This window comes from Eptesicus fuscus, chromosome 17, assembly GCF_027574615.1.
Source record: "Eptesicus fuscus isolate TK198812 chromosome 17, DD_ASM_mEF_20220401, whole genome shotgun sequence".
In the NCBI taxonomy this organism is placed as follows: domain Eukaryota; kingdom Metazoa; phylum Chordata; class Mammalia; order Chiroptera; family Vespertilionidae; genus Eptesicus; species Eptesicus fuscus.
This window is the reverse complement of record NC_072489.1, coordinates 29,112,183-29,126,154: the sequence shown is the minus strand read 5'-3', so window position 1 is coordinate 29,126,154 and position 13,972 is coordinate 29,112,183. Positions and strand designations below refer to the sequence as shown.

The 13,972-nt window shown below is 43.8% G+C and overlaps 1 protein-coding gene across 2 annotated transcripts; it reads right to left on the bottom strand.

The window, feature by feature from the left end:
* Positions 1-10,900: 10,900 nt before the first annotated feature.
* LOC129152023 (serine/threonine-protein kinase MARK2-like) lies at positions 10,901-13,724 on the bottom strand. 2 transcript variants are annotated; one of them, XM_054728964.1, is made up of 2 exons: positions 11,474-13,724; positions 10,901-11,167 (listed from the first exon to the last, which is right to left on the bottom strand). In XM_054728964.1, the coding sequence occupies exon 1, from the start codon at positions 13,302-13,304 to the stop codon at positions 11,607-11,609; it is 1,698 nt and encodes a 565-aa protein (XP_054584939.1). In that variant the 5' UTR covers positions 13,305-13,724; the 3' UTR covers positions 10,901-11,167; positions 11,474-11,606. The 2 variants fall into 2 exon arrangements, with proteins under 2 accessions (XP_054584939.1, XP_054584940.1); XM_054728965.1 differs by having other exon boundaries at positions 10,901-11,164.
* Between the last annotated feature and the right edge of the window lie 248 nt (positions 13,725-13,972).

Below are 13,972 nucleotides of genomic sequence, written 5' to 3'. Positions count from 1 at the left end.
TTGTTCTTGCGTCTTAGGTTACTCTTTAATCCTTCTCTGCATGCCAGTTCCACCCTCTCCTTTGGAATTAGACACCTTTCCTTCAAATAAGCAGCCATCCCTTCTATTTTTTTCTCCATTTTATCTTGTCAAAATTAATCCCCAAAACCAATTCTTAACACAATCAGAATTTACAGAACTATAAATTCCCCCAAATGTACAAATTAACAAAAACAAAAATGTCAGAGCAGTATAACTCTAATTAACTGCATTGTTTTAGCAGGAAAAGTGGCTTTTTCATGTTAGAAATAGAGCATTGACTTAAGTTCAGGGCAGAGTGCTGTTGAGCCAGGTCCTGCAGTACGATCAATCTATTTTCCTATTTTGACTTTAATTATTCTATTACAGATAATATATAACTGCATTGTAAGTTATGAAATTAATGTTGTTAAGGCTTCATATTTAATGAAATCCTCTTAAGAGACAACTATTGCTTCTTTTAGCATGTGCCATTTAATAACTTTAAGGCATCCAGTTCACTAAAGCTAAAATTTCAATTAAATCACCTTTAAATTGGTATCTACTTCAATTATTTTTACAATACTATTCACTGAATATTTATTAAGGCTTCATAGTAGGTATTTGAAATTTGGTACATGGAATATGTGAGCAGAGCCAAGAAATAGCATTATAAAAGTGTCAACACGATACACCTCATTGTTTTTATTTGACTTCCTGCACTAAAGTAGATTCTGTGGCAAAATAATTTCTCCAACTCTCTGCTATTTAAAGCACGAAAAGGTTTTGTTTGCATACTGTCAAAGATAAAGCGGATACTACAGTAGTTTAAAGTGGTAAGAAAATGGGGATTCATAATACACTATTACAATAGGGAAAAGAGACCAGTATGAACAGAACTGAACTACGATTTGTACAGCGGTGACTGGCATTTTAAGGGAGGAATGAAAGAATAGAGAGGGTGGTGACAGGGAGCTCAACAGAGTTAGGGAATTGAAAAATTACACAAAACAGGTGGGGAGGCAGGTTGGTCTATGTGAAACCCATCTGTGTTTGCTAACTAGTGGTTATAGAAATTAGGCTCCCCCTCAATCCCCACCCCAGGAGACAGGGAGACAGGCCCTATCTTCAGATGCTGGCTGAAACAAACAGTAGATTCTTTCCACAGCCTTGAGTTTTCTCAGGTAGGCATGGTAAGGAGGGCTAGGATCATCCTAGGAAAGTGGCCTTTTACTCTCAGAAACTGTTACTGTTTGCTCGTGCCTTTATATGTCCAAAGTTGAGGCCTAGTTGAGAAAAAGATTCAAAGGACACTGGCTAGAATTTGGTCAAAGAGAGAATCTTTGTTAATCTATAATAATAAAATCATAATATGCTAATTAGACCGGGAAGCTGAACGACCTTCTGGACGTCATTCCAGAAATCCTGCTGGACAAAGCAGTGGCAGCGGGGGCCAAGGCAGAGGCGGTTATGGGTGATCAGGCAGGTAGGCAAGTGGTTCGGGGCGATCAGGCAGGCAGGTGAGCAGTTGGGGGCGATCAGGAAGGCAGGCGAGTGCTTAGGGGCAATGAGGCAGGCATGCAGAGTGGTTAGGGGCGATCAGGCATGCAGGCAGATGAGCGGTTAGGAGTTAGCGGTCCCAGATTGCGAGAGAGATGTCTAACTGCCAGTTTAGGCCTTCAGGAATCAGGCCTAAACTGGCAGTTGGACATCCCCCTAAGCCTGGCTGGCTGCTTCTTTCCTCACCACCCATGTGCCGTCACGGTGCTGTCCCCCACACCACCCCCCTCCCTGCCTCCTCCTTCCCTTGCTCCTTCAGCACCCCCCACCACCGCTGGTCACCCACCATGTTCCACACCGCCCCCTGGTGGTCAGCACACATCATAGCGAGCGATCAAACTCCCATTCTCCTGGTCGAACTCCCGAGGGGACACTTTGCATATTAGCCTTATATATATATAAATTATTTAACTAGAAGGCAGATACTATGGATTTGAAACAAGTAAAAGTTAAGAGTAATATATGTTGAATTTCTAGCAGTTTAGCTTCCTGTAAAATAGTTTAACATAGTGCCAGAGCACACAGCAGGAGCCCCACATGAGCTCTGGTGCTCTGAGTTGTTCTGAGTGGCTCTAAATCCATGTATTCTAAATTCTCCCATTCGGCTACGCCAGGACTGGTTCCTTCTTGAACCCTGTCCACTGTACTAACTATTGGGAACTTAGTCCAAGTTCCTCTTTTATCCTCTGTTCACTAGTAATGGGTGTTGGGTCCGAGCCCCTCTGCCTGGGGCTGGACCTCCTAGGACACCAGGTCTTAGATGGAGAAGCCATGAGAGATTGTGGGTATATAAGAATGAGTCTTTATTTCTGAAGCTGGTGGCCGTGTAGCCATCAGACAAGTCTATACAGGCAGGCAGCCGGACACCAGCTGGTGAACGTAGATCTTTCCCATAAAGCAGCATCAGCCTCTGTGCCCACAGCTATTATCTGAGCAGCCGCATGCTGCCTCCTAGACTCACCGCCTCACATCACAGAGGAACCTGAGCTCTCCTGCCCCGCTGCTCTCTTTCTCCATACTCCAGCAGACTTCTTCTCACGCCAGCCTCAGCAGACTAGCTGGTCAGTAACCTACGTTTACACTATTTAGGAAAAGAAGGCTTCATGCCAATAGTTACATCAATCATATCAGCTACTGAAGGGTACAGTGTACCATGTGTCCTTGCATCTGCTCATGGTTCTTGGCCTGATTAGGATTCCCAGGCTCACAGTACTTGAACATCCCATTTATGCACATGCCCAGAGTGGCCTTTGGTCATTTTAGTGTATTGAAAAATGAGGACTTTGTGCTTCCATCAGCCTTGACTATCTGGGGACCTTGCATGGTTCCCACACATAGTTTCAAACTATGGAAAGTCTGCAAATTCAGTTCATTTTAGTCTGAACAACAGTAGATCATGTGGTATTTGTAAGTCTGAAATGAAATCTGATTCTTTTTTCCATTCCTCTAGTTATTCCTTAATGTACCTGAACTGAAATAGAAGCAATACCTCTATCATCATTTTGTTATTGTTCAAAAATACATATGGCATACTTTTAAAATACCTTCTCTCAATATCAATTAAACCTTATGTTCTCCTCTTTTCCGATAGACATCTGACAATTTCACAGCCAAAAAGGAACCCCAGAATGCTAGGTTCTCAATTGTTAGGTTACATTTTTTAACAATATTTGTGGAAAGTGATAGATGGCACAGAATAGAGGTGTTGGTCTCCATCATTTCAGTGGACAAGGTCTATTGGGTTTTAGGCTTTAGGTTAGCCTATGGGGACACAAAGGCAAGTGGATTCAAAACCTTGCAGTTCATAAAAAGATAATTTATGATAAAGAATGTAGTGATTTAATGAAACAGAGGTGGTTACAAAGTGGCATAGACATGATGATAAGGTACACTTGGGTTTAACAGACATTTGACTTAAATTTTAAGCAGCTTTGAAGGACAGGCTGAGAATGCCTAAAAACATGGGAAAATGGGGGGTGGTATGAGGAAGAAGTGCATTTCAGATATTCTGCAAGATCTATCCCCGAAGCCTAATTAACACCATTCTTTAGAATGTACAAGAAGATATTATCTACTATTCTCACTTTTTGGATCTTCTGTAGAATTCTGAGACAACAAGGAATGTCATACTTGTAGGATTATGAATGGAGTGCTGTGATTGGTTGGGCTTTGCCACTGTTCACAGCCAAAAATTCTTCCGTGAGCAGAGACACTAGAAGAGAGACATGATGACCACTCTTTATCTGTCTCTGCAGTTCCAACTTTCTCTTCTAATTGTAAGCAATGGTTTTTGTTTAAATAACTGCTAGTATAGAGCATATATTTGAGAGGGTATTTCTTTTTGAACTTAAGAAATGTATAGTGACTAGAACAGGGATGTGTTGTACAAAAACCTCAGGGGTGTGCTTGGCAAAAGAATTAAAGCACCCAATATGATTTTTAAAATAATTAAATTAAAATCTACAAAATGAAAGGAGGGAGGAACCAAAAATATGACTTTGATGAGTTTATACTTTATAGTTATTTTTAATATTTAGATAAAGATAAAGACATAAAAGATAAAGAGAAGCTGACAATTCTCTTTCTTTAATGCATTTATATATGTGTGTGCAAATGTGTATGTAGGTTCTTCAGAATAATCTTAAAAATAGTCATGATCCACAATGAAGTGTGTTCTGAAGTAAGTAAAATGAGTTATAATTTGTGAGTAGAATTTTCAAAGAGCTTAAAATTAGAAAGAGCAATTTAAATGAACATTTTTATTTGCTACTTGACAATATTGGCAGCGTTCCCATAAACACTGAAATCACCACCCTTTTGAGGAGCCCTTTAATAGCCTTACTTTTATTCACCTTGGATTCAAAGATATGGCTGATGAAAATAGAATTGATATAACCTCTCCTATATGGGTTTGTGTTTTTGAGCGCTGGGGACACTGTGATGATACATAGCACTAATAATTGATTAAAGTGACTTCTCTCCTCGCCCCAGTGCTCACTGATATGTTGCACTTAGCAATATATTATTAAAGCCCCATTCATTGTACTGATGATGCACTGGGACAGAATGTCACTAGAGAGTCCTTCTTGAGTGATAGATTTCTCCTTCAAGGGTTGTCAACGTCTTAAGTATGCACAATCAAGGCCAGTCTATATGCCTATTTAAAGAGTAAAATCAACTTAAAAGATCTTAATATTTCAAAGGTTGCAATGGGTGTATTATGGCTGGAAGCCAGGCAATCCAAGCTCATAAATAATGCATTCTGGTTGCTCTGTATATGTATGAAAAGGGGAGCTTTCCTCTGGAGAAAAGAAACTTATGGTAAAAGGCAGACACTCTGAAGGATGGTTTACAAAATGAAGCGTGATTACGGGCTGGAAGATTTCTGGAAAAAGTTCATGTGAAGTTTAAAAGAAAAAGAAAATAAAAAAGGTCCATTAAACGATAGCCTCAACAATGAAGTAGAAATGATAAAGCCAGTGGTTTTAATCCCATATATTTAAATACCTGACTGTGAACAGCACAGTAAAAATGAAGACAAATGAGTCTCAGAGACCTGTCTGATATCCAAAGAGGGAAATACATAATATTTGCCTGCACACTATAAGGAACGGTGCTAGAACTACTCCAGGAGACTTGCCAAGGAGTAGTCTAAATTAATCATTTCAACATACATCTTTTTCAGTTCCTCACTTTTCAATGTGGTGACTAAAAACTAAATCCTATCTAATAATACAGTAATATGCAAATAACCATCACTCCGCTACGCCCACGATTGGGCAGCGGGAGGCTGGGGGACGGGACTCGGCCTATCCAGCCATTGAGAGGCGCAGGGGGCGGGACTCACAAGTCCCGCCCCCTGCGCCTCTCAACTGCCCGATCCCTTGCCACTGAGGGGAGACCCCTCAGCGTTTGTGGGTCGGGGCGGTGGTGGTGGTGGTGGCGTCCCCCCGGACCCGCAACGCTGAGGGGTCTCTCCGGCAATGGTGGCGGTGGCAGCAGCAGCGCCCAGACCCGCCCCGGCCCCCATCAGCATTCGCGGGTCTGGGGGCGCCACCACCGCCGCCACCGCTTCAACCCGCAAACGCTGAGGCGTCTCTCCACCGCCTGGACCCGCCTCCATGCACCTGCACTGGGGGAGGGCCTGGTCAGCAGCCGCCGAGGCTGCTTCAAGGACCAAAGAGGGAGACCCCAGCGGTCTCAGCTGCTGTGGGGCCCAGGGAGCCAGGCAGGGCTGGACAGGCAACCTCAGGGTGGGCCTGGGGGTGGGTCCTGCGGCGCAGCTTGACAGCAGACAGCAGGGCCTGCTTGGCCATAGCTGCTGGCGACCCACAACAGGCAAGTGGGCCTGCAGGCAGCACCCAGCAGGGCCTGCTTGGCTGTTGCCACTGCGACCCGGGAGCAGACAAGCACAGCTGCAGGCAGCACCCAGCTTGCCCATTGCTATGGTGTGGAGCAGGCAAGCCCCGCAGAGAGCAGAGAACCACAGGGAGCGGGCCTAAGCCGTCAGCAGGACATGCCCTGAGGGCTCTCAGATATGCCCTAAGGGCTCTCACATCGAATCCACCACGCAGCCGGGCCCACGGCGGCTTCCACGGCCGGTGGACTCCCCTGCGGCTCCTTCGGAAGAGTCCTAATGGGTGAGTGAACAGACAAATGGGTCAGAGGCACCCCCGGCCATGTAGACCCCCAAGGCTCCTGTGGACGGGGCCACAGGTGCTCCCAAGAGCAAGCAGAGCAAGCAAGGCACAACCACGAGGTCAGCGGAGAGCGGGCTGAAGGGTTCTGCGTCAAAGGCATGTACCTTGGTTGCGGGAACATACCCCCCCATGTATGAATTTCATGCACCGGGCCTCTAGTATTCTTATAAAATAGAGAATAGGATTCATAAAATAACTCCTCTGATTGTTTACAGATAGCTACATTAGGAAAAAAATTAAAACTTTTCTTATCTTATATATCAAAATTATTCCAAATAATATTTGGCCCAAATTGATATAGGTTTAAGAATTCAAAAAGCTAATGATTTATTTAAACATATTTTATTTTGTTATTACATGTTTTAAGTCAGTTCAAGTTTGGTAAGTATACATCAGGAATTCAACTGCATATCAACACCTACAAAGAAATAGGGGGAATTGATGTTGGAGTCTCTAAAACCACTTTGTGCACACTTACCGTATTTACGGCGTATAGGACGACTGGGCGTATAAGACGACCCCCAACTGTCCAGTTAAAATCTAGAGTTTGGGATATACTTGCTGTATAAGACTACCCCTCTTCCAACGAACATCAAATAAAAATTTAAAAAACATTAGATTTGATTTCAATATGGTAATTTTAATTCAAATGCTTATGACATGCAGGTACTTAGCAGGAAAACTGTCTCTTATAAACATAAGGCTGTTTGTCATCAAACATGTAAACATGAAACAGTTCAAGTGGATTAAACTTTTCCTGATTCACTCTAAAGCTGAAGGAAGGATAAGACAATAAACCCATGGGAGCTGCCATGCTGTTTGTTTTCTAAGCTGTCAACCAAACTGGAACTGATGATGATAGGAGGAAGGTAACAAACAATAGAGAGAGAGCAAGTGCCTGGAAGTCCCTGGTTCATTACAGTCCTCAGGAGCAAGATCTGAGAGGCAGAGGAGGAGGTATGGTAATAGGATACAAGGGCGGGCCAGACGGGTGAAAGAGGCGTGTTTTTCTGGGCACAGCTCTATCTCTTTTTTCCATACCCCTGGCATCCCAGATGCCTGCAGCTTGCTCCGCCCTTCACTTACACCTTCCTGGTGAGGCGCCCCCTCATTTTGTCATCGGGACCGCGTTAGGTTACTTCTTTCCACGAATCCTGGTGAGTGGATTTTCTTCTATCATACTTGTACAGCGCCGCCCTTGCTGCTTTCATAAGGTCGCCACATATGGTGAGGGTGAGCTCAAAAACGACCATGACCGCATCTTGCATCACCCAGTATGCAGCGAGCACCCGGCCGCACTCCAATCATTTCAGTGCAGCTGGACAGAGACCATATGTGGCACAAAAAGGAGCCAACCTGAGACACTTGCAGAGTCCGGCCGTTTTTGAGCTCCCCCCACCGTGTGCGGTGACTGCAGATCCTCCAGTCCGGCTCAGAAGTTTCAGCACCCGCCCTATAAGAGGACACCTGGCGTTGAGAAGGTTTTCCTGGGTTTAAAAAGTCGTCTTATATGCCGGAAAATACGGTAATTATTTATGTTTGGAGTCCGTCAGAAATGGGGGTTTTTGGTAAATAGTTGTTATAATCCTGGAGTGAGGTCATCCTATGATTCCTCTGATTCTTGGAAAAGATACTTAAAATTGACTAAAGAAGAACTATTAAAATTCTTGGAAAATACAAATAATTGAAATTGACTAAACCCAATGGAGTAATACATAAGGAACAAACTCAAAATGCTGTCAAAGAATTGTTTTTTGAAAGAGATTTTAAGCCCAGGGTTTTATTCTAAGTAACTTTTTCAAAGTTTTAATAAAAATTCCCATTGTATATAAACTGTTGTAAAACAAAGGAAGAAAACCATTGCGATTGTTTTTCAAGGCCAGCCTATTCCTGATACCAAAATGTAACAAAAATGATATTGGGAAAAAAACAACCACACCCTACAAATCAATCTCACTCATAGTGAGAAGTAATAATTCTAAATAAAATCTATTAAGTCATTATATCTAGTGGTGTATTAAAGAGTGATGCACCATGAACAAATAGTTTATTAAACCAATTAAAAATGTTTTACCCCAGGAAATCTAATAATATATGTAAAAGAAGAAAAAATATGAGAATTTCTACAGATTTTCAAAAGCTAAAAGTGAATATTCATTAATAATTCTTGAAATCATAGATTCCAAAAGAAGGAGTTTCCCTTAATTTGATATGGAAAAACCTAACTCAAACCAAGAGACAGTGCTATTTGTGAAGGTAAAATGAGAAGGACATTCTTATTAAAGTTAGGAATAAGGGAGAAGATTTACTAACACCACGGATATTTAATATTGTTCTGGAAATTCTGACAAATGAAATTGCTATAAGGAATAAGGAACGTAAGTAGTATCATTATATGCACATTACAGAAATGTTCATCAAGAACAAATAAGTTCAAAATGTACATTAAACAAAATTGTACTTATAATAGAAATATACTTAGAATCTACACAGCAAAAAAGAAGAGATTCACAATAATAATAAAATATAAACTACCTAAAGGTAAATATGCAAAGTAATTTCAATCTATTTGAAGGGAAAAAAACCTATAAAATTTCACTGAGTGCTATAAAATAAACGAGGATAAATGGAATGGTATTAATATACCCATGTATTTGCTGATGTAATATTACAAAATTTCAATTTCCTTAAATTAACTTTTAAGGTTAATGTAATTACAAAAGAGTACAGATTATAATGCTCATATTTTACTTTGGAGGCAAGTTTTAACAAAAATGAACCCAAAATTTATCTGTAATAGTAAATGGATAAAAACCACAAGAAATTTTGAAAAACAGAAAGTAAAGGAGGGGAGCATTTGTGTTGTGCAATATTATAATATTTTAATTTTACAATAACAAATGGCTTTATACCTATGTGCAGATTGACAAACAGATCTCTGTAAGGAAATAAAGAGCCCAAAAAGTATATTTTAAAAAGGTGGAAATTCAAATCAGTAGGGAAAGGAAATATTTTTTTTTTTTCATAAAAGGGTTCTCAGAGAGTTAACAATTTGAAAAAAATACTACAAAATAATGAATCTAAATGATACGGAATTTTTGGACTGGAACACAGATTCTTTGTCCACCAGAATCGAAGAATGAATCCACAGACAGAAAGTGGTATAATAAAGGTGGACATTTATTGAAGAACAAGGACAGACTCCCACATGGGGAGCGGGAAACAGTCCCACAGAATGGACTCCCACGCAGGGAGGGGGAAAAGGGTCCCACTGGGTTCCTTTCCCTATGGCTTATAAAGGCTGCCCATCCTGGTGCCTTGATATCCTCTCTGATTGGTCACTATTCCCTTAGACTGGTTACTATAGTAACTCCTGTGCTCAAAGGTTGAACCTCACTTGTGAGGTCCTCTCCCCCCACCCCTCCTTCCCTATTGTTTTCCTATTCCCTTTGGGCTTTCTTCTCCTCCTCCTGAATGAAGGGCTTCCTTGTCTTTATTTTGTAAATATACACCTTTTGCTGTTCCCAGTCTCCTCAGTCTATGGAATGTACTTGTTGCAGCTTTCCAGCTCCCCTATTCTATAGAAATATACCTTCTGCTGCTCAGCAGCCATGCTTTCCTCCATGGTCCTCTTAATTTCCTTCTAATATTTCCTAAACCTGTCCTATTTTACCCCCAAAATTCATGTTTCATAAATATGACATTACAAGACAGCTAGAGAAAGGCAAATATATGAATCTGAGATAGAAAATAATGTTTGTCTATTATATTGGAAAAGATTGATGGTATTGACTCTAAACATTTAATAGCTTCTGTATGTAAAAAGATGGTCAAAATTACTTTTTTCAAAACTCCATGCAGGTCCATATTAGCCATACAAACCTGACAAAACTAGCTTAGTGTGTATAGCCCTTGGCCTGGGACATTTGTAGAAAGTTATCAGCAGCACTTGTTTAAAACTGCAACTTCCTGGGACAGCAATAACAATTGGGAAATATAATTTAAAAAATTAAAGCTGAAAAACGTAGCCTGGCTGGGATGGCTCAGTGGTTGAATGACTGGGAATCTAGATGGTCACATGCATGTGTGCTGCTCAGGAAAGTCCAGAGAGGGTCCTAATCTTTCACCTCTGGCTGACCTTGTAGCTCTGCAGCAGCAGTACTAGTAAGTAAAGGCTAAAAAATAGAGAGTTAAGTGCCTGAGGGTTGAAGATGTGCCTCAACAGGCACACAAAGCCTCTCCACAATAGCCTGTGGACTGACTACTTCCAGGCATTTGAGCAATCTTTATCCAGTCACTAGCTGACCACTTAGCTAACCAAGCTGAGGATCCAGTGACCACACACAAGGAATACAGGCTTTACAGAATTTGTTCATAAAATTCACTGAACAAATAGCAACAAAAAAACTAGCAGTGACAATACACTGTGAGTGATGAAATCTGATTTTCAGAGTTGCTATATTGTATTATTTAAAATGTTTATATTATTATATATTATATATATTATATTATTATATATTTATATATTATAAATGTTTATAAAATGTTTATAAATTATTTATATTGTATTATTTAAAAAAATATGAGAGCTAAATGTAAGAGCTAAAACTATTGTTAAAAAATATAGGCTTTTAAATATAGGATTAAGCAATGATTTTTTATTTTTTTTTTGAGGGGGGGGGGGAGGAGAACCAAATGCTTTAATAGGAAGCCCCACAACATGGGAGCCAAGGAGCAGGGGAGGAAAGGGACCAGGAAAAAGTCCAGTCTCTGAGGCTTCAGTCAGGTGGGGGCTGGGGGGTTGACCCACAGCGAGGGCAGCCCCTCCTCTTGACCTCCAGGGGGCGCCACGCAGTCTTCCCAGCTCAGCAGGCATTTTGGGCAAGTTGCTTCCGAAGACCACGGTGCTGCTGGATACAATAAATATTTATTAAATTAAAAAAAAAGAAAAGAAAACAGAGCAACTAGCAAGATAATATGAATAACATAAATCTGTTATAATAAAAATAATTTTAAAAATGATGTTTGCAGAGCATTGAAAGAAATGTCTGAACATTTCTAAACTGTTATCAGTGGTTGCTTCTAGAGAATGGAATTACCCCAGTACACATTGTTTTGGTAACTAATAAAACTTGATAGAAAATTAAAACAAACCCTCCTGGTGTGAGTCCCGAGCAGAGGACGCCTCCCCCCTCGGCTGGACCAAGTCCTCTCACCTGCACACGCAGCGGGTGTGTCTGGCACCGCTCCCGACCTCTGGGTCGTCTCCAGCACCACGCGCCCGGCCTGCCTGGAGCTCCGCACCTTCGAGTTGACTGTGGCCCTTGCCTTGATCCACAATTTTAAAAACTATTGTGGATGGACTTTCTTCTTTTTAAAACGAATCTTGATTTTGGGTAACGGACAGCATGTGAATCTTAAGAAGGCTCGGAAGGCCCTTCTAGCCAGCCCGGGCCGGCCCTGCCTGTTGGCAGAGGGAGGGGCTGGGGTGCCACCCTCAGGCTGCCCAGCTCGGAGGCGGCTTTCACGGGCGGCTCCCTCTGGGGCTCCACCCCTGATTGTGATGCTGCTGCTGCTGCTGCTGCTGCTGCTGCTGCTGCTGCTGCTGTGGGTGGTGGGGGAGCCGCCAGGGCCGAGCTGCAGGTCTGGGCTGGGGGTACCTGTCCTGAACTCGATGGATTCCAGTGGGGGAGGGGTGGTCATGGATTCCAGGCTGGGTGGGGGCCCGGTCACGTTCAACCACAGGTGGTGTGGGGGCATGGAAGGTTCTTCAGTCCCCCCATCAGATGGCTGAGACACCTCTTCAGTCCCCCCATCAGATGGCTGAGACACCTCTTCAGTCCCCCCATCAGATGGCTGAGACGCCTCTTCAGCCCCCCCATCCGATGGCTGAGACACCTCTTCAGCCCCCCCATCCGATGGCTGAGACACGTCTTCAGCCCCCCCATCAGATGGCTGAGACACGTCTTCAGACCCCCCATCAGATGGCTGAGCCGCCTCGTAGCTTGAGGGAATGTCACTGCTGTCGGGGGAGCGGTAGGGCCTTACCTTCACCCTGTGGCCAGGCATCCTGGTTTCCATCTGCTTCAGGATGCGGTAGGTGCCCATGACCCGGTCAAATCTTCGCTCCCTCGCAGACCGCTCTATCTGGTCCGGCTCGAACCCGAGGCTCTGCATCATTTCTAGGACCTGGGGGTCCAGGTCCCCCGCGGGCGGCTCGCTGTAGGGCCGCAGCTCCTCCTGGCCCACGGTGAGCCAGGGGTGCTGCATGACCTCTTCCAGGGTGGGTCTCTGGCTGGGGTCGACAGTCAGTAACATTCGAAGAAAGTGTTTACCTTTCCTGGTCAGGAAGGGGGGGACCTCGAACTGCCCGGCCAGCACCTGGTCCCTCATCTTGGCGAAGCTGTCCGCGTGGAAGGGCACCGTCCCGGTCAGGGTCCTGTACAGGGTCACCCCCAGGCTCCAGACGTCCGCTCTCCGGCCATCGTATGGTTCCCGCTGCAGCAGCTCCGGGGCCAAGTAGTGGAAGGTGCCGCAGAAGGTGCTCAGTTTGCAGTCGTCACTCACCCTCCGACTGAACCCGAAGTCGGCCAGCTTCAAGGTGCCGTCCTCGTCCAGCAGGATGTTGTCCGGCTTCAGGTCCCGGTGGGCGATGCCCCGCTGGTGGCAGTACTGGAGCGCCGACACCACCTGCCGGAACGCGGCGCGGGCTTGGCGCTCGCTCAGGGGGCCGTGGTTCTCCAAATGTTCACGCAGGTCCCCTCCCCTCACGTGCTCCATAACCAGATACAGTGTGTCTGGGGTGGTAATCACCTCAAATAGTTCAGTGATATTTGGGTGATTGAGGTTCTGAAGAGAATAGAGTTCTCGGTGGTATCTAGGGAAGCCCTTCAGACTAATGGCTTTCACAACCACCTCCGTCCCAGTGAGCTCGTGCCAGGCCAAGTACACCTTGGCACAGGCTCCCTGGCCAATGCTGTCCTGGAGAGCATAGTCTCCAACACAGCGGCCCTGGATGGCAGAGGGGGCTGCAAAGTCGTTAGTCATCGCGAAACCAAAATAACCAAACACAAATGAGAAAAAAAAAAGGCAAAAACCAACTAGGGAGTCCTAGTCCACAGGTCACCACAATCAGCTTCCTGGGCTATAACGGACAAAATCCTCAGCCCAGTCAGGGCCTTTTTATAGGAGTGGTTTGCAATTCCATCACAATGGGCCTTATGAGGTCAGAGCAAGAAATGGACCAATCCCAGCTGGGGCGTGGTTTGCAATTCCATCACAATGGCACCTTATGAGGTCAGAGCAAGAAATGGACCAATCCCGGCTGGGGCGTGGTTTGCAATTCCATCACAATGGCACCTTATGAGGTCAGAGCAAGAAATGGACCAATCCTAGCAGGGGATAAACCATAGTGGTCTCATGACCCTTATACTCTGGGAAAAAGAAAAAGACACACACTTTTGTTTATTTGGGATATTATATTGATATTTATTTTATTAGAAATAAAAATCTATAAGATGTGTGTGTGTGTGTGTGTGTGTGTGTGTGCATGCGCGCGTGCGTGTACACACACACACACACACACACACACACACAGAAAAGTCTGACTTATTCTCATACTCCAGTTCTCAGTTCAAATATCACCTGCTTAATTCTAAGTTCATATATCCCTGATCCATCCTCACTCAGGCCATCACGTTTGTCATCTTCACAGC

Coding starts and splice junctions, on each gene's coding strand:
- LOC129152023 (XM_054728964.1), bottom strand. CDS start 13,304: ATGACTAACGACTTTGCAGCCCCCTCTGCCATCCAGGGCCGCTGTGTT.